This window comes from Culicoides brevitarsis, chromosome 1, assembly GCF_036172545.1.
Source record: "Culicoides brevitarsis isolate CSIRO-B50_1 chromosome 1, AGI_CSIRO_Cbre_v1, whole genome shotgun sequence".
NCBI classification, from domain to species: Eukaryota; Metazoa; Arthropoda; class Insecta; order Diptera; family Ceratopogonidae; genus Culicoides; species Culicoides brevitarsis.
Genome location: NC_087085.1, coordinates 44226867 through 44253785, shown reverse-complemented (window position 1 = coordinate 44253785; position 26919 = coordinate 44226867). Strand labels below are relative to the sequence as shown.

At 29.0% G+C, this 26919-nt stretch overlaps 5 protein-coding genes across 6 annotated transcripts; 2 read left to right on the top strand and 3 right to left on the bottom strand.

Moving 5' to 3' along the window:
• Nucleotides 1-5572: 5572 nt before the first annotated feature.
• LOC134838485 (carotenoid isomerooxygenase) lies at nucleotides 5573-8605 on the bottom strand. The gene is made up of 9 exons (XM_063854027.1): nucleotides 8518-8605; nucleotides 8047-8367; nucleotides 7940-7995; nucleotides 7666-7879; nucleotides 7369-7546; nucleotides 7218-7315; nucleotides 6991-7167; nucleotides 5935-6501; nucleotides 5573-5780 (listed from the first exon to the last, which is right to left on the bottom strand). Exons 1-9 carry the CDS (start codon nucleotides 8548-8550, stop codon nucleotides 5607-5609), a joined length of 1818 nt encoding a protein of 605 aa, XP_063710097.1. The 5' UTR covers nucleotides 8551-8605; the 3' UTR covers nucleotides 5573-5606.
• Nucleotides 8606-13084: 4479 nt separating this feature from the next.
• On the bottom strand, nucleotides 13085-16269 carry LOC134837997 (DAP3-binding cell death enhancer 1-like). Its single transcript, XM_063853426.1, has 2 exons — nucleotides 15861-16269; nucleotides 13085-14332 (listed from the first exon to the last, which is right to left on the bottom strand). Exons 1-2 carry the CDS (start codon nucleotides 16185-16187, stop codon nucleotides 13427-13429), a joined length of 1233 nt encoding a protein of 410 aa, XP_063709496.1. The 5' UTR covers nucleotides 16188-16269; the 3' UTR covers nucleotides 13085-13426.
• Nucleotides 16270-16323: 54 nt separating this feature from the next.
• Nucleotides 16324-17964, top strand: LOC134828285 (histone acetyltransferase type B catalytic subunit). The gene is made up of 3 exons (XM_063841263.1): nucleotides 16324-16456; nucleotides 16568-16653; nucleotides 16712-17964. The coding sequence occupies exons 2-3, from the start codon at nucleotides 16587-16589 to the stop codon at nucleotides 17869-17871; spliced, it is 1227 nt and encodes a 408-aa protein (XP_063697333.1). The 5' UTR covers nucleotides 16324-16456; nucleotides 16568-16586; the 3' UTR covers nucleotides 17872-17964.
• A 1199-nt stretch (nucleotides 17965-19163) lies between these two features.
• Nucleotides 19164-21230, top strand: LOC134838380 (another transcription unit protein). The gene is made up of 3 exons (XM_063853897.1): nucleotides 19164-19333; nucleotides 19394-19475; nucleotides 19536-21230. Exons 1-3 carry the CDS (start codon nucleotides 19306-19308, stop codon nucleotides 21145-21147), a joined length of 1722 nt encoding a protein of 573 aa, XP_063709967.1. The 5' UTR covers nucleotides 19164-19305; the 3' UTR covers nucleotides 21148-21230.
• Nucleotides 21137-26692, bottom strand: LOC134838381 (late histone H1-like). 2 transcript variants are annotated; one of them, XM_063853898.1, is made up of 4 exons: nucleotides 26483-26692; nucleotides 26285-26435; nucleotides 25527-26224; nucleotides 21137-21275 (listed from the first exon to the last, which is right to left on the bottom strand). In XM_063853898.1, the coding sequence occupies exons 1-4, from the start codon at nucleotides 26558-26560 to the stop codon at nucleotides 21228-21230; spliced, it is 975 nt and encodes a 324-aa protein (XP_063709968.1). In that variant the 5' UTR covers nucleotides 26561-26692; the 3' UTR covers nucleotides 21137-21227. The 2 variants fall into 2 exon arrangements, with proteins under 2 accessions (XP_063709968.1, XP_063709969.1); XM_063853899.1 differs by having other exon boundaries at nucleotides 26285-26432.
• Nucleotides 26693-26919: the final 227 nt, after the last annotated feature.

The following is a 26919-nucleotide window of genomic DNA, read 5'->3' as shown; positions in this document are numbered from 1 at the left end:
TTGAGCTAGATTACCGTTCTCCGTCTCAAAATGTAGTTTTGAACATTAGAAACAACTTTTGTTTTGGACTTTTTCTAAATTTTGCGTTTTCGATGTACAGGAGCCTTTTAAAGATGTTAGCGAAAAAAATTGATGAAAAAAAATTTCAGCCAAAATCCTCTTATTATGAGGGCTCATGTACCCATTTTTGAAAATTGAGCTAGATTACCGTTCTCCGTCTCAAAATGTAGTTTTGAACATTAGAAACAACTTTTGTTTTGGACTTTTTCTAAATTTTGCGTTTTCGATGTACAGGAGCCTTTTAAAGATGTTAGCAAAAAAAATTGATGAAAAAAAATTTCAGCCAAAATCCTCTTATTATGAGGGCTCATGTACCCATTTTTGAAAATTGAGCTAGATTACCGTTCTCCGTCTCAAAATGTAGTTTTGAACATTAGAAACAACTTTTGTTTTGGACTTTTTCTAAATTTTGCGTTTTCGATGTACAGGAGCCTTTTAAAGATGTTAGCAAAAAAAATTGATGAAAAAAAATTTCAGCCAAAATCCTCTTATTATGAGGGCTCATGTACCCATTTTTGAAAATTGAGCTAGATTACCGTTCTCCGTCTCAAAATGTAGTTTTGAACATTAGAAACAACTTTTGTTTTGGACTTTTTCTAAATTTTGCGTTTTCGATGTACAGGAGCCTTTTAAAGATGTTAGCAAAAAAAATTGATGAAAAAAAAAAAAAAATTAGATGAACATTAGAAAAACTTTTGTTTTGGACTTTTTTAAATTTTGCCGATGTAAATCCTTTTAAAGATGTTAGCAAAAAAAATTGATGAAAAAAAATTTTATTATGAGGGCTCATGTACCCATTTTTGAAAATTGAGCTAGATTACCGTCTCTCCGTTTTCTAGAAACAACTTTTGTTTTGGACTTTTTCTAAATTTTGCGTTTTCGATGTACAGGAGCCTTTTAAAGTTTTGATTTCAGCCAAAATCCTCTTATTATGAGGGCTCATGTACCCATTTTTGAAAAAGCTAGAACTTTTAGTTTTGAACATTAGAAACAACTTTTTTTTTGGACTTTTTCTAAATTTTGCGTTTTCGATGTACAGGAGCCTTTTAAAGATGTTAGCAAAAAAAATTGATGAAAAAAAATTTCAGCCAAAATCCTCTTATTATGAGGGCTCATGTACCCATTTTTGAAAATTGAGCTAGATTACCGTTTCTCCGTCTCAAAATGTATTTTTGAACATTAGAAACAACTTTTGTTTTGGACTTTTTCTAAATTTTGCGTTTTCGATGTACAGGAGCCTTTTAAAGATGTTAGCAAAAAAAATTGATGAAAAAAAATTTCAGCCAAAATCCTCTTATTATGAGGGCTCATGTACCGATTTTCCAAAATTGAGCTAGATTACCGTTCTCCGTCTCAAAATGTAGTTTTGAACATTAGAAACAACTTTTGTTTTGGACTTTTTCTAAATTTTGCGTTTTCGATGTACAGGAGCCTTTTAAAGATGTTAGCAAAAAAAATTGATGAAAAAAAATTTCAGCCAAAATCCTCTTATTATGAGGGCTCATGTACCGATTTTCCAAAATTGAGCTAGATTACCGTTCTCCGTCTCAAAATGTAGTTTTGAACATTAGAAACAACTTTTGTTTTGGACTTTTTCTAAATTTTGCGTTTTCGATGTACAGGAGCCTTTTAAAGATGTTAGCAAAAAAAATTTCATAAAAAATCATCCTCTTATTATGAGGGCTCATGTACCGATTTTTGAAAATTGAGCTAGATTACCGTTCTCCGTCTCAAAATGTAGTTTTGAACATTAGAAACAACTTTTGTTTTGGACTTTTTCTAAATTTTGCGTTTTCGATGTACAGGAGCCTTTTAAAGATGTTAGCACAAAAAAATTGATGAAAAAAAATTTAAGTCAAAATCCTCTTATTATGAGGGCTCATGTACCGATTTTTGAAAATTGAGCTAGATTACCGTTCTCCGTCTCAAAATGTAGTTTTGAACATTAGAAACAACTTTTGTTTTGGACTTTTTCTAAATTTTGCGTTTTCGATGTACAGGAGCCTTTTAAAGATGTTAGCGAAAAAAATTGATGAAAAAAAATTTCAGCCAAAATCCTCTTATTATGAGGGCTCATGTACCCATTTTTGAAAATTGAGCTAGATTACCGTTCTCCGTCTCAAAATGTAGTTTTGAACATTAGAAACAACTTTTGTTTTGGACTTTTTCTAAATTTTGCGTTTTCGATGTACAGGAGCCTTTTAAAGATGTTAGCAAAAAAAATTGATGAAAAAAAATTTCAGCCAAAATCCTCTTATTATGAGGGCTCATGTACCCATTTTTGAAAATTGAGCTAGATTACCGTTCTCCGTCTCAAAATGTAGTTTTGAACATTAGAAACAACTTTTGTTTTGGACTTTTTCTAAATTTTGCGTTTTCGATGTACAGGAGCCTTTTAAAGATGTTAGCAAAAAAAATTGATGAAAAAAAATTTCAGCCAAAATCCTCTTATTATGAGGGCTCATGTACCGATTTTCCAAAATTGAGCTAGATTACCGTTCTCCGTCTCAAAATGTAGGTTTTGATGTTAGAAACAACTTTTGTTTTGGACTTTTTCTAAATTTTGCGTTTTCGATGTACAGGAGCCTTTTAAAGATGTTAGCAAAAAAAATTGATGAAAAAAAATTTCAGCCAAAATCCTCTTATTATGAGGGCTCATGTACCCATTTTTGAAAATTGAGCTAGATTACCGTTCTCCGTCTCAAAATGTAGTTTTGAACATTAGAAACAACTTTTGTTTTGGACTTTTTCTAAATTTTGCGTTTTCGATGTACAGGAGCCTTTTAAAGATGTTAGCAAAAAAATTGATGAAAAAAAATTTCAGCCAAAATCCTCTTATTATGAGGGCTCATGTACCCATTTTTGAAAATTGAGCTAGATTACCGTTCTCCGTCTCAAAATGTAGTTTTGAACATTAGAAACAACTTTTGTTTTGGACTTTTTCTAAATTTTGCGTTTTCGATGTACAGGAGCCTTTTAAAGATGTTAGGAAAAAAAATTGATGAAAAAAGATGTTAGCAAAAAAAATTGATGAAAAAAAATTTCAGCCAAAATCCTCTTATTATGAGGGCTCATGTACCCATTTTTGAAAATTGAGTTAGATCACCGTTCTCCGTCTCAAAATGTAGTTTTGAACATTAGAAACAACTTTTGTTTTGGACTTTTTCTAAATTTTGCGTTTTCGATGTACAGGAGCCTTTTAAAGATGTTAGCAAAAAAAATTTCAGCCAAAATCCTCTTATTATGAGGGCTCATGTACCCATTTTTGAAAATTGAGCTAGATTACCGTTCTCCGTCTCAAAATGTAGTTTTGAACATTAGAAACAACTTTTGTTTTGGACTTTTTCTAAATTTTGCGTTTCCGATGTACAGGAGCCTTTTAAAGATGTTAGCAAAAAAAATTGATGAAAAAAAATTTCAGCCAAAATCCTCTTATTATGAGGGCTCATGTACCCATTTTTGAAAATTGAGCTAGACCGTTCTCCGTCTCAAAATGTAGTTTTTCATTAGAAACAAATTTTGCGTTTTGGACTTTTTCTAAATTTTGCGTTTTCGATGTACAGGAGCCTTTTAAAGATGTTAGCAAAAAAAATTGATGAAAAAAAATTTCAGCCAAAATCCTCTTATTATGAGGGCTCATGTACCCATTTTTGAAAATTGAGCTAGATTACCGTTCTCCGTCTCAAAATGTAGTTTTGAACATTAGAAACAACTTTTGTTTTGGACTTTTTCTAAATTTTGCGTTTTCGATGTACAGGAGCCTTTTAAAGATGTTAGCAAAAAAAATTGATGAAAAAAAATTTCAGCCAAAATCCTCTTATTATGAGGGCTCATGTACCCATTTTTGAAAATTGAGCTAGATTACCGTTCTCCGTCTCAAAATGTAGTTTTGAACATTAGAAACAACTTTTGTTTTGGACTTTTTCTAAATTTTGCGTTTTCGATGTACAGGAGCCTTTTAAAGATGTTAGCAAAAAAAATTGATGAAAAAAAATTTCAGCCAAAATCCTCTTATTATGAGGGCTCATGTGCCCATTTTTGAAAATTGAGCTAGATTACCGTTCTCCGTCTCAAAATGTAGTTTTGAACATTAGAAACAACTTTTGTTTTGGACTTTTTCCAAATTTTGCGTTTTCGATGTACAGGAGCCTTTTAAAGATGTTAGCAAAAAAAATTGATCAAAAAAAATTTCAGCCAAAATCCTCTTATTATGAGGGCTCATGTACCCATTTTTGAAAATTGAGTTAGATCACCGTTCTCCGTCTCAAATTGAAGGTTTTGTCTTTAGAAACAACTTTTGTTTTGGACTTTTTCCAAATTTTGCGTTTCCGATGTACAGGAGCCTTTTAAAGATGTTAGCAAAAAAAATTTCAGCCAAAATCCTCTTATTATGAGGGCTCATGTACCCATTTTTGAAAATTGAGTTAGATCACCGTTCTCCGTCTCAAATTGAAGGTTTTGTCTTTAGAAACAACTTTTGTTTTGGACTTTTTCCAAATTTTGCGTTTCCGATGTACAGGAGCCTTTTAAAGATGTTAGCAAAAAAAATTTCAGCCAAAATCCTCTTATTATGAGGGCTCATGTACCCATTTTTGAAAATTGAGTTAGATCACCGTTCTCCGTCTCAAATTGAAGGTTTTGTCTTTAGAAACAACTTTTGTTTTGGACTTTTTCCAAATTTTGCGTTTCCGATGTACAGGAGCCTTTTAAAGATGTTAGCAAAAAAAATTTCAGCCAAAATCCTCTTATTATGAGGGCTCATGTACCCATTTTTGAAAATTGAGTTAGATCACCGTTCTCCGTCTCAAATTGAAGGTTTTGTCTTTAGAAACAACTTTTGTTTTGGACTTTTTCCAAATTTTGCGTTTCCGATGTACAGGAGCCTTTTAAAGATGTTAGCAAAAAAAATTTCAGCCAAAATCCTCTTATTATGAGGGCTCATGTACCCATTTTTGAAAATTGAGTTAGATCACCGTTCTCCGTCTCAAATTGAAGGTTTTGTCTTTAGAAACAACTTTTGTTTTGGACTTTTTCCAAATTTTGCGTTTCCGATGTACAGGAGCCTTTTAAAGATGTTAGCAAAAAAAATTTCAGCCAAAATCCTCTTATTATGAGGGCTCATGTACCCATTTTTTAAAAATTGAGTTAGATCACCGTTCTCCGTCTCAAATTGAAGGTTTTGTCTTTAGAAACAACTTTTGTTTTGGACTTTTTCCAAATTTTGCGTTTCCGATGTACAGGAGCCTTTTAAAGATGTTAGCAAAAAAAATTTCAGCCAAAATCCTCTTATTATGAGGGCTCATGTACCCATTTTTGAAAATTGAGTTAGATCACCGTTCTCCGTCTCAAATTGAAGGTTTTGTCTTTAGAAACAACTTTTGTTTTGGACTTTTTCCAAATTTTGCGTTTTCGATGTACAGGAGCCTTTTAAAGATGTTAGCAAAAAAAATTGATCAAAAAAAATTTCAGCCAAAAAAAAATGTAGGTATTTTTAAAATATTATTTTGTTTATTAAATTTAATTTTAAACCTTTTGACATTTTTAATTTAATTTTTTGGCGCAAACCATCCATGTAAACATTTCGGCACGGGACTCGGAGTAATAAATACACTTCTTCCGATTTCCTTAAAAGTTTTTGCACAAAGAATCAATAATCCGACTTTATTTGGTTCATTTCTTCCCCAAACCATAGATGCAAGTACAACGCCGTCATCTTCGCTCTAAAAAAAAATATTTTTTTTTAAACAGAAATATTTATTAAAAAATTTTTTTAAGAAATTTGATTCAAATTTCAAAAAAAAAAATTTTGTAAAAAATGTTATTTAATAAATATTTCTGTTTTTTTTTTAATTTTAAAAAAATCTAAAAACTTACATTCGAATCAATCGAAGGAACAAAAATCGGTTCACTCGGATAACAATTTTTTTCGCACCATGTCCTACAAGTTTTTGTAATTGTGTCAACTTTTATCAACGTTCCCGGATTATCAACATCGACATCGCTGCTAATTGCATAAAAATATCGATATTTCATTCCCAAAAAGTTTTCGTAATTTATTCGCGGCGTTTCGCATCCCAAATCGCACAAAATTTCAGGACGACAGAAAATTTTTCCATCAGCGAGTTTAACAGCGGTACATTTTGTTCCCTGAAGTTTTATCAAGTTTTCCGATAGCAAAGCTTCGATTTCCTTATTTTCAGCTTTCGGTCTTTTTGTTCGATGGAATTCTCGTACGCCTTCGAATTTGGTAACGTCACTGATTTTTTTTGTTTTGAAGAGTTTCGAGATGATTTTGCTCCAGTTTGATGAGGGCTTCGGGACTTTTTGATAAAGTTTTATGGGAGATTTTGGTTTTTTGGTTTCAGGTTCGAGTAAAGGTAAAATAAATCTCAATGGTCTTCCTCTGAACATTTTTGCGTAATCGTCATTTCGTTGCATGTTCTAAAAAAATAATTAAAATAAAATTATAAAATAGATTTTTTATTTAAAAATATTTAAAAAAAAAAATAAAATTATTTTTAGAAATAATTAAAAATATTTTTTTTTATTTATTTTGAATTAAAAAAATATTTGAAAATAAAATTTAAAAAAAACTCATTTTGTAAAATTTTTTTAAAATTAAAAAAAAATCATTTTATATTTTTTTTCTTATTTTTTTATATTTAAAAATTTTGAAATTAAATATTTAAAAAATGATTTTATTTATTTAATTTAAATTTTTTTAAAAAATAAATATTTAATTTAAAAATTAAAAAAAAGATTTAAAAATAAAAAAAGATTTTTACAAATTAAATATTTAATTTGAAAATTAAAAAAAAATAAACATTTAATTTAAAAATTTTTAGAAGTATTTTTAAAATTTTTTTAAGTGAAAAACGAGTGAAAAATTAAAAAAAATAAAATAAAATTAAAATTAATTTTTTTTCTTACCTTTAATGACGTCACATACATACAATTTATCATACTCGGGTCTTTATAACAACAAATATCGAGAACAATATGATTTTCACTCTCATACGAATTAATTATATGAAGATAGAAAAACGATTCTGTTTGAAATGTGTAACATAATTTTCCCGTTTTTCGACTAATTACATGAATAAATGTCTGAAAATACAAAAAAATTAATTACTATTTTGATTTTTTTTAAAACTTACTTGTTTTTCAGGAAACCATTTCATGCAAGAGATCAAAGGCTCATTCATTAAATGAGTTTTAAAAACTTTCGAAACTGAAACTGTCAAAGGTTGTTCAACTGTAAAAATAAAAAAATTAGAAAAAAAATAAATTTTGAAAAAAAAAACGAACCAATTAAAAAGAAATTTTCTGTCAATCCAAACGTATGCATGTAAGATGGATTGAATTTAAATCTTGCTGGAATACTTGCGACAATTCTTGCTTCATCAAAAATTTTCTCTCCTTTCGGGAAACAAAGTATAACGTAACGAGGTCCTGTTTTGTGTGGTATCATTCCAATGTTAAAAACCTAAAAATTAAAAAAAAAATAAAAATTTTGAATGATCACTACAGTTTTCCGCCGAAAATGAGGCAAAAGATCAAATTTGTGGTTTGTTTTTTAGCGGAAAACAGTAGAAAAGATCTTACAGTGCCATCTTTCAAAACATGAGGATGCGATGTATGGTTCACAATTCCTAATTTATCAAACAAATTCACTCTTTTTAACGTTTCCAACGATTTTGGATCGATTTTGAAAATAAAAGGAGATTCAGCAAATGCAAAATATTCATCGTTAAACGGATAAATGGAGATCATCGCATTATCGCTACTGTTTTCGCCCGGTTTGAACATCGTAGAAACTCTAAAAATTAGTTTTAATAAATTTTCAGGTTAAAAAAATCTTTTAAAAAAATTTTCTTACCGATTAAAAATATTATGACACGGATCAGGAATTGCTTTTGTTCCAAATTCTGTCATCTTTTGAAAAAATTTAAACTTAAAAATTAAAATAAAAAAAAAAAAACTTACGACAATTCTTTGCGCTGTTTGATTCCTTTTAAAAGAATTCGTCTCCAAAAATTTACATTGGTACGTTACTTCGCCATTTTGAATCCCGAATCGATGTAAAAGCGCGGAGCTATCGAACAAATGATTAAATTCCATTTCGCCAACTTTGAGACTTCCCGGACCATTTCTCAACAATTGTCCATTTAACCAAGAAGGAATGACGCCCGTTACTTTACCTTTAATCGGTTCAAGGACTTCTTTTTCGCACGAGCGTAACCACACACTTTCGTCACAATTTGGATATTTTTTCGTTGTGGATTGTTTAAATGAGCTATTTGGCTTCTGGAACACGATAAAAGATTAAATTCAACACAATTTATTGATTATGTAAGTATGTCAATCCAATTATGTAAACTAATTTTTTTTATTATTAAAAAACACTCTTGGGAATTTTATTTTCTATTTTTCACAAAAATAAAAAAAAATACTTACAGCTGATTCAAGAGTCTCCCAAATACTCTTCATATTTTTTTAAAAATATTTTTTATCGCAAAAAAAAATAAAAATCGACCAACTTCAGTGAGTTGCAAAAACGAACTTGGCAGTAAACTTGGCGGTTTCAAATAGGCTCAGTTACTTAATTTAATTTGTTTCTACAATGTAGGGATATTAGCAAAACATATGTTCGTGTTTCTATGAAAATATCGTAAAACTTGCGAAATCTAATTTTAACTGACGATTAGTTGGATTTGCTGATACTTACTTATTATGTTTCACAAATCACTTACAAATAGTATTTTTTTTCCTAAAATTTAAAAAAAAAAATTAAAAAAAAATTAAATGAAAAATATTTATAATTAAAAAAATTTAACTCAAACCCAGTTTATAAATTTATTTTTTTTATTTTTCTAAATTTTTAAATATTTTTAATTTAATTAAAAAAAATATTTTTTTTTACCAAATTTCTTTTTTATTAAAAAAATATTCAGGCCCCTTTTTTTGTTTGTTTTTATTTTAAAAATTTTTTTACCGCATTTCGAAGACTTTTAGCTTTGAAACCCATCAAAAATTGGTTGAAAAGTGACTTCAGAAAAAAACAACGGTTTTTGCTCCTCATATGGAAAAATCGTTGTTTTTTTTATTTCTTCAAAAATCGATCAGATAGCAATGGAAATCGACTTTAGAATGAATATTTATTAAATTTTAGCTTTGAAACCCATCAAAAGTTGGTTGAAAATTGACTTGAGAAAAAAACAACGATTTTTGCTCCTCATAAAATATAATCGTTGTTTTTTTTATTTCATCAAAAATCGATCAGATAGCAATGGAAATCAACTTTAGAATGAATATTTATTAAATTTTTTTTCAAAATTTCATCAAAAATCGATCAGATAGCAATGGAAATCGACTTTAGAATGAATATTTATTAACTTTTAGCTTTGAAACTCATCAAAAGTTGGTTGAAAATTGACTTGAGAAAAAAACAACGATTTTTGCTTCTCATATGATAAAATCGTACTTTTTTTTATTTCATCAAAAATCGATCAGATAGCAATGGAAATCGACTTTAGAATGAATATTTATTAAATTTTAGCTTTGAAACCCATCAAAAGTTGGTTGAAAATTGACTTGAAAAAAAAAGTACGATTTTTGCTATGATAAAATCTTACTTTTTTTTATTTCATCAAAAATCCTCAGTGACTTGAGAAAAAAAGTACGATTTTTGCTCCTCATATGGAAAAATCGTTGTTTTTTTTATTTCTTCAAAAATCGATCAGATAGCAATGGAAATCGACTTTAGAATGAATATTTATTAAATTTTAGCTTTGAAACCCATCATATGATAAAATCGTACTTTTTTTTATTTCATCAAAAATCGATCAGATAGCAATGGAAATCGACTTTAGAATGAATATTTATTAATTTTTAGCTTTGAAACCCATCAAAAATTGGTTGAAAAGTGACTTGAGAAAAAAAGTACGATTTTTGCTCCTCATATGATAAAATCGTACTTTTTTTTATTTCATCAAAAATCGATCAGAATCAATCAATGGAAATCACTTTAGAATGAATATTTATTAATTTTTAGCTTTGAAACCCATCAAAAATTGGTTGAAAATTGACTTGAGAAAAAAAGTACGATTTTTGCTCCTCATATGATAAAATCGTACTTTTTTTTATTTCATCAAAAATCGATCAGATATCAATGGAAATCATCTTTAGAATGAATATTTATTAATTTTTAGCTTTGAAACCCATCAAAAATTGACTTGAGAAAAAAAGTACGATTTTTGCTCCTCATATGATAAAATCGTACTTTTTTTTATTTCATCAAAAATCGATCAGATATCAATGGAAATCATCTTTAGAATGAATATTTATTAATTTTTAGCTTTGAAACCCATCAAAAATTGGTTGAAAATTGACTTGAGAAAAAAAGTACGATTTTTGCTCCTCATATGATAAAATCGTACTTTTTTTTATTTCATCAAAAATCGATCAGATATCAATGGAAATCATCTTTAGAACGAATATTTATTAATTTTTAGCTTTGAAACCCATCAAAAATTGGTTGAAAAGTGACTTGAGAAAAAAAGTACGATTTTTGCTCCTCATATGATAAAATCGTACTTTTTTTTATTTCATCAAAAATCGATCAGATATCAATGGAAATCATCTTTAGAATGAATATTTATTAATTTTTAGCTTTGAAACCCATCAAAAATTGGTTGAAAATTGACTTGAGAAAAAAAGTACGATTTTTGCTCCTCATATGATAAAATCGTACTTTTTTTTATTTCATCAAAAATCGATCAGATATCAATGGAAATCATCTTTAGAATGAATATTTATTAATTTTTAGCTTTGAAACCCATCAAAAATTGGTTGAAAATTGACTTGAGAAAAAAAGTACGATTTTTGCTCCTCATATGATAAAATCGTACTTTTTTTTATTTCATCAAAAATCGATCAGATATCAATGGAAATCATCTTTAGAATGAATATTTATTAATTTTTAGCTTTGCTCACTTGAGAAAAAAAGTACGATTTTTGCTCCTCATATGATAAAATCGTACTTTTTTTTATTTCATCAAAAATCGATCAGATATCAATGGAAATCATCATTAGAATGAATATTTATTAATTTTTAGCTTTGAAACATTGACTTGAGAAAAAAAGTACGATTTTTGCTCCTCATGAGAAAAAAAGTACGATTTTTGCTCCTCATATGATAAAATCGTACTTTTTTTTATTTCATCAAAAATCGATCAGATATCAATGGAAATCAACTTTAGAATGAATATTTATTAATTTTTAGCTTTGAAACCCATCAAAAATTTACTTGAGTAAAAAAGTACGATTTTTGCTCCTCATATGATAAAATCGTACTTTTTTTTATTTCATCAAAAATCGATCAGATATCAATGGAAATCAACTTTAGAATGAATATTTATTAATTTTTAGCTTTGAAACCCATTTTTAGCTTTGAAACCCATCAAAAATTGACTTGAGAAAAAAAGTACGATTTTTGCTCCTCATATGATAAAATCGTACTTTTTTTTATTTCATCAAAAATCGATCAGATATCAATGGAAATCATCTTTAGAATGAATATTTATTAATTTTTAGCTTTGAAACCCATCAAAAATTGACTTGAGAAAAAAAGTACGATTTTTGCTCCTCATATGATAAAATCGTACTTTTTTTTATTTCATCAAAAATCGATCAGATATCAATGGAAATTCTTTAGAATGAATATTTATTAATTTTTAGCTTTGAAACCCATCAAAAATTGACTTGAGAAAAAAAGTACGATTTTTGCTCCTCATATGATAAAATCGTACTTTTTTTTATTTCATCAAAAATCGATCAGATATCAATGGAAATCAACTTTAGAATGAATATTTATTAATTTTTAGCTTTGAAACCCATCAAAAATTGACTTGAGAAAAAAAGTACGATTTTTGCTCCTCATATGATAAAATCGTACTTTTTTTTATTTCATCAAAAATCGATCAGATATCAATGGAAATCAACTTTAGAATGAATATTTATTAATTTTTAGCTTTGAAACCCATCAAAAATTGGTTGAAAATTGACTTGAGAAAAAAAGTACGATTTTTGCTCCTCATATGATAAAATCGTACTTTTTTTTATTTCATCAAAAATCGATCAGATAGCAATGGAAATCGACTTTAGAATGAATATTTATTAAATTTTAGCTTTGAAACCCATCAAAAGTTGGTTGAAAATTGACTTGAGAAAAAAAGTACGATTTTTGCTCCTCATATGATAAAATCGTACTTTTTTTTATTTCATCAAAAATCGATCAGATAGCAATGGAAATCGACTTTAGAATGAATATTTATTAAATTTTAGCTTTGAAACCCATCAAAAGTTGGTTGAAAATTGACTTGAGAAAAAAAGTACGATTTTTGCTCCTCATATGATAAAATCGTACTTTTTTTTATTTCATCAAAAATCGATCAGATAGAAATGGAAATCAACTTTAGAATGAATATTTATTAAATTTTAGCTTTGAAACCCATCAAAAGTTGGTTGAAAATTGACTTGAGAAAAAAAGTACGATTTTTGCTCCTCATATGATAAAATCGTACTTTTTTTTATTTCATCAAAAATCGATCAGATAGCAATGGAAATCGACTTTAGAATGAATATTTATTAAATTTTAGCTTTGAAACCCATCAAAATTTGGTTGAAAAGTAACTTGAAAAATCTCAAGACAGTTTTTCTTCTTTTTCGAATATTCGGTCATGAAAAATTTTTTACCATTTTTTTTATAAAAATAATTAATTTTTAATTTTAAGGAAAAAACAAAAAAAAAATATAAAATTTTAATTTAATTTTTTTTTAAAACTAATTATGAAATAGTGATGAAATTATTTATGGCAGTTGAAAAATTTTAGAAAAAAATTAATATAAATAAAATTAAATTTTTAGATTTAATTTAAAAAAATAGAAAAAATTCGCTTAAAATTTAAAATTAAAAAATAAAACAACAATTTTCACTTTTTGAAATCTAATTCTATTTATTTATTTTTTTTCATAACTCATATTTTTATTTTTTTTTTCAAAAATAATAATTCTGTATGTAAATTTTTCACAAATTTTCATGCAATCGACATTTATTTGAGTACGAAAGTTAAGAAAAAAATTTTTAGTGTCGATCAAAAAATTTTATAATCCAAAAAATAAACAAAAAACGTCATTTAACGTTGCTACTATGAAAATATTTAATCAGTTAATTAGTCATTTGTCCAAACAAACTGAAAAAACGTGATAGATATCAAAGTCGAGAGATAATAAAATATATTGAGAAAAAAACAAACAAAACCCCCTTAACCGATAACGAAAAAAATAATTTGAGGCTTTTTTCCTTTTAAGCAACGCTTCGTACTTCGTAGTTCATGGCACCAAATTCTGTCGTCATTGTCTTTTGAAGACCCGGAAGATCAACAATGGGCAAGCCTAAAGCTGCCTTTGCTTCGATCACGCCCATCAAAGCTGCGGTTTCAAAGAGTTTCCGTGCCGCTTTGCGACTTTTCTTGAGGCCTCCCAAGCCTTGCGCGTAAAAAACGCCCAAATTGTACATGGCCTGCGGATGCCCGAGATCTGTAGCAGCTTGATAGCAACTCATGGCGAATGCCAAATCCTTCTTACAACCGATTCCGTTCTCGGCGCAAACTCCCAAATTGAACGTGGCTGCGGCATGATGATGACTCGTTGCGAGTTTTAAGTGAGAAACGGCCGTTGAATAATCGCCAAGACGAATTGACTTGATTCCGAGCTGAAATTCAATTTCCCCGATCACAGAAAGGAGATTTTGAACGGCTTGTTCGACCGTGCTCGGATCATTTTCTTGACTTTTCTCCGTTTTTTTCGGCTTTTCGACATAAGTTTCCTCGTCGTTGCTCACATTAATGACATATTTGTGCAAATCTCGCAGCTCTTCGTGATCGTCGTGCAGCAAAAAATCAAACTGAGGGGAATTACTTCGCGATGGTTTTGCGTCAAACACGCCACTATCTCCGGAATTTTGTGAATCTGGCGTCTCGGCGCGTTTCAAACGATGAAATTGCCTCGTCGGTTGTTGTTGTTGGTTGGCTTCGTAAAGCGGCGAAGATGCGAATGCGAGTCGTGCTAATAAAGTTGTGTGCAGGGCACGATTCGTATTCATGAAAACACGGGAATAGGCACATCTTGAGTCCCAACCTCGATGTTGCGGGTTACGGCGATGCAAACAGAGCAGCTGCGATGCATACCATCCACAAACAAGTGCGCTAGACTGGATTTGAAAGAAAAAAACAAATGAAGAGAAACAAGTTAAAAATAGACAAAAGTGAGAATTGAATTGAGTTGTTGCCCTTGAAGGGACATTTAACTTTGTCGCATTTCGAATTTTTATTTAAATAATTTTTAAATTTTAATTTTTTTTTTCTTAATTATTTTAATATTAATTTTTTCAAAATATTTTTATCTGACTTCCAAATTAAATAAAAAAAAATTGAATATTTTCTATAAATTTTCGGTTTCATTTAAAATTTTAATTTTTTTATTTTTATTTTTTTTAATATTTTAAATTTTTATTTTAATTTTTTTTTATATTTTTTTATTTTATTTTTAATAAAATTATTTAATGAAATGAAAAATGAATTTAATAATTAAAAAAAAAAAAAAAAAAAAATATCCTCGACTCAATGTGATAATTAAAAAATATTTTTTTTTGCTTTCCAAATCAAGACACAATGTTTTCACTCGATTTTAAATTTCTAAAAAATGATTTTAATTTGTTTTTTGATTTTATTTTTTAAATTTGAAATTATTTTTTTGTATTTTTTATTCTAATTTTATTTTTTAAATATTTTAAATTATTTATTTATATTTTTTTAAAATTATTTTTAGTAATTTTTCGAATAAAAAAAATTCATCCTCGACATTGAAATTTTATAATTTTTTAAAACTCAAATAGGTATTTAAATTTTCTCATATTTTCCATTTTTTGTTAAATTTTAATTCAGATAATAAAAGTTTACTAATTTCTTTAAGATTTTCAAAATTCTAAAATTTTTTTTAAGTTCAATTTTTTATTTCAAATTTTTTTTTTAATTTGAACTATTCAACTTTCAAATTATTTCAATTTAATTAATATTTTTTAAAAAATAAAAATATTAAAATATTTAAAAATAAAAATAATTGAAATTAAATTAAATTAAATTATTTTAAAAAATTAGAAGAAAATGAATTATTAAAATTTAATTAAAAAAAATGAAAAAAAAAAAAAATCTTAAAAATTCAAATTTTTCTTTACGTTCAATTTTTTTATTTCAAAATTTTCTTTTTTTTCTACTTTAAATTAATTTTATTTTAATTAAAATAATTTAAAAAATAAAAATATTTAATAATTTAAACTAAAAATTTAAATTAATTTAAATTAAATTATTTAATAAAATAAGAAAAAAATTAATAAATCAAATTAATTATTTAAATTTAAAAAAAAATTTTTTTAAACTTAAACATTGAAATTAATTGAAGGTAAATTAATTTAATTAAATAATTTTTTTTTAAATATAAATTTATTTTTTTAATATAAATTTTAGAAAAATATTAAAAAAAATTCAAGAAAATATGAGAAAGCTTTCAATATTTAATTCTAAAATTTTCGAGTCAAAAAAAAAATTTTTTTTAATAAAAATCCATAAAAAGATTTTTCTCGAACAATGAAACAACTTCAATAACGACAGACAGACTAAATATCATTAAATATCCTTCGAAATGCGATAAAAAAAACGATACAAGGTCACTTTTTCTCTCACCCAAGTTAATGCTGATACCCATGTAAAGTCGCATTGTTGTCGTTCGTGTTCTTTGTGACATCTCTCGCGATTGGGGCCCGATCCTCCGGCATCTTTGCGCTCCGGGATGAAACACAGATCCCGATTCGGCTCGGATTTTTGCGTTGAACAAAGCTCCGTGAATGCGGGACGAACCAAAACAACATTCGTGCTGTTGCTGTGCGGAGCACAATGCGAACCACTTGAGTTTTCGACACTTTTATTGCATGTCCATGTCTTTTGCGCGTCTAACACTGAGTAGGTTTTCTCGACAATATCTCTCAAACGTCGCAGGACATATCTGTACATTATTTAATGGTCATCTAAATGCCGAAATTGATGAAAATTCTCTTTTTTACGTCGTTCTTCCTTTCTATTTTTTGTTTTTTTGACGAATTACGTCACATTGACAGGCATCGGCGACACGAGAAACGTCACTTTCGAAGGAGATTCTCGCAACAAAATTGCGTTTTAAGGTTTTTATCACGAATTTTTTGTTAATTTTTCCATTTTTAACAGAAATCTCATCGAAAATTGCTGCAAAAAGGTCTTTTTTATCAATTAATTGTAAAAATCAGGTAAAAATCTTCCGAAATTCGATCAAAAAACGCAAAAACTCAAGAAGGAACTTTGCCGCCTTTTTGCAAAAAAAAAATTTTTTGACAACATCTCATTGAATTTCCTTTCAGAATCGATTCTCATGAAAAAATGGCACAAATTTCGCAATTAGGACAATTTGTCTCGAACGCTTTGGAAGTTGTAGAGTTCAAATTACGTAAATTTCTTCCAAAATTTTATAAAAAAAAATATTTTTTATCAAAATTTTTTTTTAGTTCGCGATGGGCAAGCAATTGAAGACGCCGAATCATTCCATCCGGATATGGCTCATCAAATTTTTGGCGAAAAAGAGAACATTTTCGGCTATAAAGACCTCAAAATTCAACTTTTCTATGCTGCCGGTCCCTTTGATGTTTGTTTACAGCAATCTTATAGCAAAAAAATCGACGATTTGAAGTTGGATGGCATGAAAGCCGACGAAATTGAGGCTCCGATCGCCGAATTGATGCCTGGCGGATGCATTTTTACGAATTTGGAGGAGTTCAAGACACAAATCGCGAAGAAAACTGCCGAATTTAAGCCGATGGGCGACAAAGTGATGGATTTTACGTTGAAAAATGACTCGCCCGGAGGTCCGGCGCCGCGTGAATTCGTCATTCACAGATGCACATTGGAAACGCCGGGCTTTGTAAAGTTCCATGCAAAGTTGGAGTCGATTATTTTCTGGTTTGTCGATGCTGCGAGTCACATTGTGCACGATCATCAATGGGATTTCTTCTTGGTTTTTGAGAAATACAAAAATCCAAAGGGCGAGGAGCGTTTTGCGACAGTCGGTTTTACTTCGGTGTACAAATTTTACTCGTATCCCGAGAAAATTCGACCGCGCATCAGTCAAATGATGATTTTGCCGCCCTTTCAACGTCTCGGCATCGGCAGCAAACTCATCGAATCGTTGTATTCGTATTACGGAGCAGAGGAAAATGTCACCGATATCACAGTTGAGGAGCCTTCCGATATTTTTCAGAACATGCGATCGGCTGTCGATGCAAAATTATGCAAAAATCTTGCGTCATTCGCGCCCGAGAAGCTCAAACAGGGCCTGAGCAAGGAAATGTTGGAAGAAGCAAAAGCCAAATACAAAATTAATCCGAAGCAGTGTCGGGTTGTTTACGAAATTCTTCGTTTGGGAGCCACAGATCGCTCGAATCCGCAAGAATACAAGGAATATCGGTTGGAAATCAAGAAGCGGCTTAATATGTTTTACGCGAAGCAAAAGAGAGATCTGGCACGGGCGGAAAAAAGAGGAGTGAATGTCGCAAATGCGAGAGCAATGTTGCCGTCGGAGGAACAACACATCGAGCAATTGCAATTGGAATATAAGGCGATCGAGGAAATGTATTCGGAGATTTTGAAAAAAGTCAATCAGCAAGTCTAAGAGACTTTTTTTTCGGGAAATTTCATTACGTACTTCATTCATTCATTGTTTTTATTTTTGTTTCATTCAATAAAAAAAAATTAATTTTTGTAATTTTTTGTAGTTTTTCTCTTTTGAACTTTTCTACAAATTTTCGAATTCGAAATTGATTGTTCAAATTTTCGAAAATCGAACATAAAAGTTTTAAATCGAAAAAAAATTATTTTTAAATTTTTTTTATTTTTTTTGGTAAATATATCAACTTTAGAAAATAAAAAAAAAACCTTGAAGATTTTCGAAAAAAAATTTTTAAAACTTTCGAAAAATAATTAAATTTTCAAATAATTCAAAAATTAATATTTCTCAAAATTTTAAAAATTGAAAAAGAAAAATCGTAAAAAATTAAACAGTTTAAAAAAAAATTCTACAAATTTTCGAATTCGAAACTAATTGCTCAAATGTTCGAAATTCGAATAAAAAATTCAAACATAAAATTTTTTAACTCGAAAAAATTATTTTTATTTTTTTTTTTAATTTTTTTTCACTTATGGTAAATAAAATTTTTCACATTTTCGAAATTAAAAGAAATTAAATAATTAATAATTCGAAAATTAATATTTTTTAAAATATTAAAAATTGAAATAAAAATTAAATTAAAGAATTTAAAAAAAATTCTTCACATTTTCGAAAAAAAAATTTCTTCAAATTTTCGAATTTTTTATAAGTTTAAAAAATTTTAAGAAATTGAATTATTTTTTTAAAAAATCTCCAAATGTTTGAATTCAAATTTTAAATTCAAAAAAAATTGTAAAAAAAAAAATATTTAAAAAAAATATTTGATTTTCGTCAAATTTTCCAAATTTTTGAAAGAAATTAAACAATTGATAAATTTTCAAATAATTCAAAAATAAAAATTTCTCAAAATGTTTAAAATTAAAAAAAAAATTAAAAAATTAAAAATTTTTCAAAAAAAAAATTTTTTTTTAATTTTCGAATTTTCGAAATAAATTAAACACTTAGTAAATTTTTAAATAATTCGAAAACAAAAATTTCTTAAAATAATTTTTAAAAAATTAAAGAATTTTTAACAAAAATTTTATTTTCAAGAAATTTTTCGAAATTATAAAAAAAAAAATTGAATCGAGTTGAGTAAAACTTTAAATTCTTAAAAAAATTTTCAAAAATCCAATTTAAAAATTTTCACATTTTCGAATTTTTAATTTTCGAAAATCATAACGACTTTTTTTTAAACAATTTCAAAAATTTTGTCTCCAATCGACATTTGACAGTCTCCTCAATTCGCATGTAAACAACTCATGTGAAAAATATTTTTTGCCGAAATAATTAATTTTTCGCATATTTTAGGCAATAAAACTCAAACTAAACAAATTAAAATTAATTTTTAATCAATTACGAAACACTTAAAATCAAAAATTATAAGAAAAAGTCTTCGAAATGGGCAAAAACTTTGAAAGCGATTCCGGTAAGTCTCATCCCGGTTAAAAATTTTCTGAATTCTGAATTAATTTTTATTTTTTTCTAGATGAGGAACGCAACAGAAGTCGCAGTCGAACTCCTCAAGCAGCTCCAACGCCGGGTTTTTCTCTCGAACATCACGATTCACGGTAAAATTTAAAAATGTTTCCTTTAAAACAAATTTTTAAGCGAAATTTTCATTCTATCAGCTCAAACAGTGCCAACAGTCGACGTTCAGGAAGCGGAAGCAGCAAAGGAAGTCGTTCCTCGTCCCGTTCTCGTTCAAATTCCCCCGCTTCACGTAAATCCGGGAACAAATCTGGCAGCGCAAGTCCCTCTTCGCGCAAATCTCGGAGTCGATCTCGTCGCGATTCGGGTTCAGAACGTTCTAAAAGCGGCTCGGGTTCACGTTCAGGATCTCGTAGCGGTTCAGCAGCTTCGGGAAATCGTTCTGGATCGGGTTCAAGGAAGAGCGGATCGCCTCCTGTCAGTACTGAGAAGCGAAAACGCGCACTTTTATCGGATTCTGACTCGAACGACAAACCAGCTGTGAGTAAAGTGAAGAAATCCGGGTTAATTGACAGTGACAGCGAAGAAGATGAGGCTCCGGCGAAGAGTGAGGAGCCCAAAGAAGGCGTTACTGTGGATGCTCTGTTCGGAGATGATGTCGACGACATTTCCGATGACGAAGAGAAGAAAAGCGGAAGTGAAAAAGGGTCTGAAAAGGAAGAAGATAGCGATGCAAGACGTTCAAAAACGCCGGAAAGAGCAAGATCTCGAAGCGCATCGAGTGACGATCAAAATTTCGAACGCGTTTATCAGAATTTAGACGACGAGAAGGAAAATCAACCGGAACCGGAGCCTGAACCGTTGCCCGAAACGAGAATTGACGTCGAAATTCCTCGAATTGTCACGAATTTGGGTCGCGACATTCATTTTGTGAAGATGCCAAATTTCCTGTCGGTCGAAACGAGACCTTTTGATGTCGAACAGTACGAAGATGAGATCGACGAGGAAGACGTTATGGATGAAGAAGGTCGTCAACGCTTGAAATTGAAGGTTGGCAACACAATTCGATGGCGCGAAACGTACGACAAGGAGGGAAAATTGAAACGCGAGTCAAATGCGCGTTTCGTAAAATGGTCCGACGGCAGCATGTCGCTCCATTTGGGCAGCGAAATCTTCGATGTGTACAAACAACCGCTCGCCGGCGACCATAATCACTTATTTATCCGTCAAGGCACGGGTTTGCAAGGTCAAGCTGTGTTCCGAACAAAACTCACTTTCCGCCCGCATTCGACGGAATCTTCAACGCACAAAAAAATGACAATGTCTCTCGCAGATCGTTCGACCAAAACGAGCGGAATTAAAATTCTCACGCAAGTTGGGCACGATCCGGATGCCGATCGTTACGGAAAACTCAAGGCAGAGGAGGAAAAATTGCGACAAGCGATGCGCGCTCGTGCCGGACATGCCAAACAACCGAAACGCTCGAGTGCTGCGGGCGGGCATAACGCATCGTATCGCGATCATGACGAAGCTTCGGACGACGAAGGAGCAATTTCCATCGCTGCCATCAAGGGAAAGTACAAAAAAGACCCGAAATCCAAGCAATCTGCGGCGACAATTTATTCCAGCGACGAAGATGGATCCGATATTGAGACACGAAGGAAGAAAAAGGCAGATAAAAGCAAAGCGTTGCGTGCGTTGGATGAGGAAGATGGCGGATCATCAGACGACAATGAAGGCTCCGAACGTAAAAGCGGATCAGAACATTCGGGATCTGGTTCGGGAGATGACAAATCTGACGAAAGTGACTAAATTTGTACGTTTATTTTTATTAAAATCGGTTTAAGAATTCATTTTAAGTGAGGAAAAATAAAGAAATTGACGAAAAATGATCATTCTTCTGTGGTTATTTTGACTTTTCCTGTTTTGCCTGATTTGACCTGAAAAGATATTTGAAAGAAAATTAATTTTTAATTTTTTTAATATAAAAAAAAATTAAATTTAGAATGAATTTTTTTTATTTTATTTTTTTAATATTTTAAATTATTTTTTTAATATTAAATTTAATAAAATATTTTAAAATTTAAAAATTATAAAAAAAAAATTTTTTAAATCGTAAAATTTTTTTTTTAAATGTTCTCATTTAAATTTCAATTTCTAAAAAAATATATTTTTTAAATTAATTAATTTTTTTTCATATATAAATTAATTCAATTTTTAATTGTTTTATTAAATTTCAAATCATTTTGAATAATTTTACGAATTTGAAAAAATTATCCTCGTCAGTGAAATTTTACATTTTTTATAACTTTACTTAAAACAGATATTTAAATAAAATTTTCTCATATTTTAATTTTTTTAAATTTTAATTCAGATTATAGAGGTTAAATAATTTTTTAAAGATTTTCAAAATTCAATTTCAAAATTCTAGTTTCAATTTTTTGGCAATTTTAAGTTAAAAAATGATAAATTAGAGCCCTCTGACAAATTTTTATCCATTCGGAGCAAAATTTGACAAAAATTGCTTTGACACAGTTTTTGACACAGTTTTTTTGCTCTTGATTTAGTTTTCAAATCAAAACTATGTCAAAGGAAAAAATTTTTTTCAGTTTCAAATTATTTTAAAAATGATAAATTAGAGCCCTTGACAAAATTTTTATCCATTTGCAGTTTTGAGTTATAAAATGATTAAAAATGATAAATTAGAGCCCTCTGACAAATTTTTAATTTGGAGCAAGATTTGACAAAAATTGCTTTGACACAGTTTTTGACACAGTTTTTTTGCTCTTGATTTAGTTTTCAAATCAAAACTATGTCAAAGGAAAAAATTTTTTTCAGTTTCAATTTTTTTGCAGTTTTGAGTTATAAAATGATTAAAAATGATAAATTAAAGCCCTCTGACAAATTTTTATCCATTTGGAGCAAGATTTGACAAAAATTGCTTTGACACAGTTTTTGACACAGTTTTTTTGCTCTTGATTTAGTTTTTAAAACAAAACTGTGTCAAAGGAAAAATTTTTTTTTAGTTTCAATTTTTTTGCAGTTTTGAGTTATAAAATGATTAAAAAAGATAAATTAGAGCCCTCTGACAAATTTTTATCCATTTGGAGCAAGATTTGACAAAAATTGCTTTGACACAGTTTTTGACACAGTTTTTTTGCTCTTGATTTAGTTTTTAAAACAAAACTGTGTCAAAGGAAAAAATTTTTTTCAGTTTCAATTTTTTTGCAGTTTTGAGTTATAAAATGATTAAAAATGATAAATTAGAGCCCTCTGACAAATTTTTATCCATTTGGAGCAAGATTTGACAAAAATTGCTTTGACACAGTTTTTGACACAGTTTTTTTGCTCTTGATTTAGTTTTTAAAACAAAACTGTGTCAAAGGAAAAAATTTTTTTCAGTTTCAATTTTTTTGCAGTTTTGAGTTATAAAATGATTAAAAATGATAAATTAGAGCCCTCTGACAAATTTTTATCCATTTGGAGCAAGATTTGACAAAAATTGCTTTGACATAGCTTTTGACACAGTTTTTTTGCTCTTGATTTAGTTTTCAAATCAAAACTATGTCAAAGGAAAAAATTTTTTTCAGTTTCAATTTTTTTGCAGTTTTGAGTTATAAAATGATTAAAAATGATAAATTAAAGCCCTCTGACAAATTTTTATCCATTTGGAGCAAGATTTGACAAAAATTGCTTTGACACAGTTTTTGACACAGTTTTTTTGCTCTTGATTTAGTTTTTAAAACAAAACTGTGTCAAAGGAAAAATTTTTTTTTAGTTTCAATTTTTTTGCAGTTTTGAGTTATAAAATGATTAAAAAAGATAAATTAGAGCCCTCTGACAAATTTTTATCCATTTGGAGCAAGATTTGACAAAAATTGCTTTGACACAGTTTTTGACACAGTTTTTTTGCTCTTGATTTAGTTTTTAAAACAAAACTATGTCAAAGGAAAAATTTTTTTTTAGTTTCAATTTTTTTGCAGTTTTGAGTTATAAAATGATTAAAAATGATAAATTAGAGCCCTCTGACAAATTTTTATCCATTTGGAGCAAGATTTGACAAAAATTGCTTTGACACAGTTTTTGACACAGTTTTTTTGCTCTTGATTTAGTTTTTAAAACAAAACTGTGTCAAAGGAAAAATTTTTTTTTCAGTTTCAATTTTTTTGCAGTTTTGAGTTATAAAATGATTAAAAATGATAAATTAGAGCCCTCTGACAAATTTTTATCCATTTGGAGCAAGATTTGACAAAAATTGCTTTGACACAGTTTTTGACACAGTTTTTTTGCTCTTGATTTAGTTTTTAAAACAAAACTGTGTCAAAGAAAAATTTTTTTTTCAGTTTCAATTTTTTTGCAGTTTTGAGTTATAAAATGATTAAAAATGATAAATTAGAGCCCTCTGACAAATTTTTATCCATTTGGAGCAAGATTTGACAAAAATTGCTTTGACACAGTTTTTGACACAGTTTTTTTGCTCTTGATTTAGTTTTTAAAACAAAACTGTGTCAAAGGAAAAAATTTTTTTCAGTTTCAATTTTTTTGCAGTTTTGAGTTATAAAATGATTAAAAATGATAAATTAGAGCCCTCTGACAAATTTTTATCCATTTGGAGCAAGATTTGACAAAAATTGCTTTGACACAGTTTTTGACACAGTTTTTTTGCTCTTGATTTAGTTTTTAAAACAAAACTATGTCAAAGGAAAAAATTTTTTTCAGTTTCAATTTTTTTGCAGTTTTGAGTTATAAAATGATTAAAAATGATAAATTAGAGCCCTCTGACAAATTTTTATCCATTTGGAGCAAGATTTGACAAAAATTGCTTTGACACAGTTTTTGACAGTTTTTTTGCTCTTGATTTAGTTTTTAAAACAAAACTGTGTCAAAGGATAAATTTTTTTTTCAGTTTCAATTTTTTTGCAGTTTTGAGTTATAAAATGATTAAAAATGATAAATTAGAGCCCTCTGACAAATTTTTATCCATTTGGAGCAAGATTTGACAAAAATTGCTTTGACACAGTTTTTGACACAGTTTTTTTGCTCTTGATTTAGTTTTTAAAACAAAACTGTGTCAAAGGAAAATTTTTTTTTTTCAGTTTCAATTTTTTTGCAGTTTTGAGTTATAAAATGATTAAAAATGATAAATTAGAGCCCTCTGACAAATTTTTATCCATTTGGAGCAAGATTTGACAAAAATTGCTTTGACACAGTTTTTGACACAGTTTTTTTGCTCTTGATTTAGTTTTTAAAACAAAACTGTGTCAAAGGAAAAAATTTTTTTTTCAGTTTCAATTTTTTTGCAGTTTTGAGTTATAAAATGATTAAAAATGATAAATTAGAGCCCTCTGACAAATTTTTATCCATTTGGAGCAAGATTTGACAAAAATTGCTTTGACACAGTTTTTGACACAGTTTTTTTGCTCTTGATTTAGTTTTTAAAACAAAACTGTGTCAAAGGAAAAAATTTTTTTTTCAGTTTCAATTTTTTTGCAGTTTTGAGTTATAAAATGATTAAAAATGATAAATTAAGCCCTCTGACAAATTTTTATCCATTTGGAGCAAGATTTGACAAAAATTGCTTTGACACAGTTTTTGACACAGTTTTTTTGCTCTTGATTTAGTTTTTAAAACAAAACTTTGTCAAAGGAAAAAATTTTTTTCAGTTTCAATTTTTTTGCAGTTTTGAGTTATAAAATGATTAAAAATGATAAATTAGAGCCCTCTGACAAATTTTTATCCATTTGGAGCAAGATTTGACAAAAATTGCTTTGACACAGTTTTTGACACAGTTTTTTTGCTCTTGATTTAGTTTTTAAAACAAAACTGTGTCAAAGGAAAAATTTTTTTTTCAGTTTCAATTTTTTTGCAGTTTTGAGTTATAAAATGTTTAAAAATGATAAATTAGAGCCCTCTGACAAATTTTTATCCATTCAGAGCAAGATTTGACAAAAATTGCTTTGACACAGTTTTTGACATAGTTTTTTTGCTCTTGATTTAGTTTTTAAAACAAAACTATGTCAAAGGGAAAAATTTTTTTCAGTTTCAATTTTTTTGCAGTTTTGAGTTATAAAATGATTAAAAATGATAAATTAGAGCCCTCTGACAAATTTTTATCCATTTGGAGCAAGATTTGACAAAAATTGCTTTGACACAGTTTTTGATTTGAGCAGAAATGAAATTTTTGAACTTACAACTGCCTTTTTTGTTCCTTTAGTCGTTGCTTTTTCCTTCTTTTTAGTTTTTTCTTCAGCTTTTGATTCCTTTGCAACTTTCGGGGCTTTTGCAACTTTCGCCGCTTTCGGAGCCTTTGGAACCTGCAAAATCAAACTTTTACGACGCTTATCGGGTTTCGTTTCACTCATCGTGGCAACTGCCTTCGAAGTTTTTTTGCGAGATTTTTCGCCATCTTTCTTCTTCTCAACTTTTGCCTTTTCTTTCACGTCTTTTTTGGTTTTTTTTTCTTTCACAGCTTTTTCTGGCTTCTCCGCTTTTTCCTTCTTCGCGTGTTTCTTCACGGGCGGCAATCTGAATTTTCCGTTCAAACCGATGCCTGTTACCTTTTCGAATTCTCCCGCATCGAGACGCGCTTTGATCGCCTTCTTCAGCGCAACATCGTTCATGTATTCGTACGTCGTGTGAATATATCGCTTCACGTCGTTCCATGTGATGCCGCGTTTTTCGTTCAATTTTTCCACAGCTTCCGTCAACATTTGCTTCAACGGCGGATGATCGCTGTTCGCTTGACGTTTTTCGTGCATGGGAATCACAATTTTTATTTTGGGAGCGGCGCCGGAAAATAATGTGCGTTTTGTGCGATTGCGAGAAGGACCTGCTGCGACTTCAACGGGTTCTTCCATCGAAGAGGATTTGGCGATTTTTGCTTTGGGAGCTTTAAAATTTGAAAAAATTAAGAAATATTTTGGAAAATCAAGAAATTTTTTTTACACACGTGCAACTTCAGGTTCCTCCTCGTGTTCTTCCTCTTCTTCCTGTTCTTCGTTATCATCGTCGTACGATCGAGAAGCATTTGGCTGTTCTGCTTCCTCATGTTCGACTTCATCTTCTGCTTCCTCAGCATCTTCTGCTTGCATTTCCTCCTGCTAAAAAAAAATTATTGAAAATGGAAAAATTCAAATAAAAACCTTACCTCAGATTCCTCGTTTTCGGAAGGAGATTCAGGTTCAAAGACTGAAGGTTTAACTTTTGGTTCCTTAGCTTTTTTCATTTTGACACAAATTTAAAGAAATTCAAATTTTCAACAAATTTAACAAAAAAATCACGTTTAAAACACAATTTAAAAAACAAATATCGAAAAAACAAAGTTTTTGAATGAAATTGTAAAAACGCGTCTCTTTGTGTTGAAATGGCGAATCTAACGGGATCTTTTGACAATTGAATTATTTAGTAGGATTTTTACCCATTTCACATTTAATTTAAATTCTAAAAATTAAAAAAAAAATAATTTTTTTTAAAGAATTTAAAGATGTTTTTTAAATTCAATATAAAAATATTGAAAAAAATTTTTTTAAAGAAAATGAAATTAAAGGATTTACATTTGTAAAAAAAATAAATAAAATTAAATTA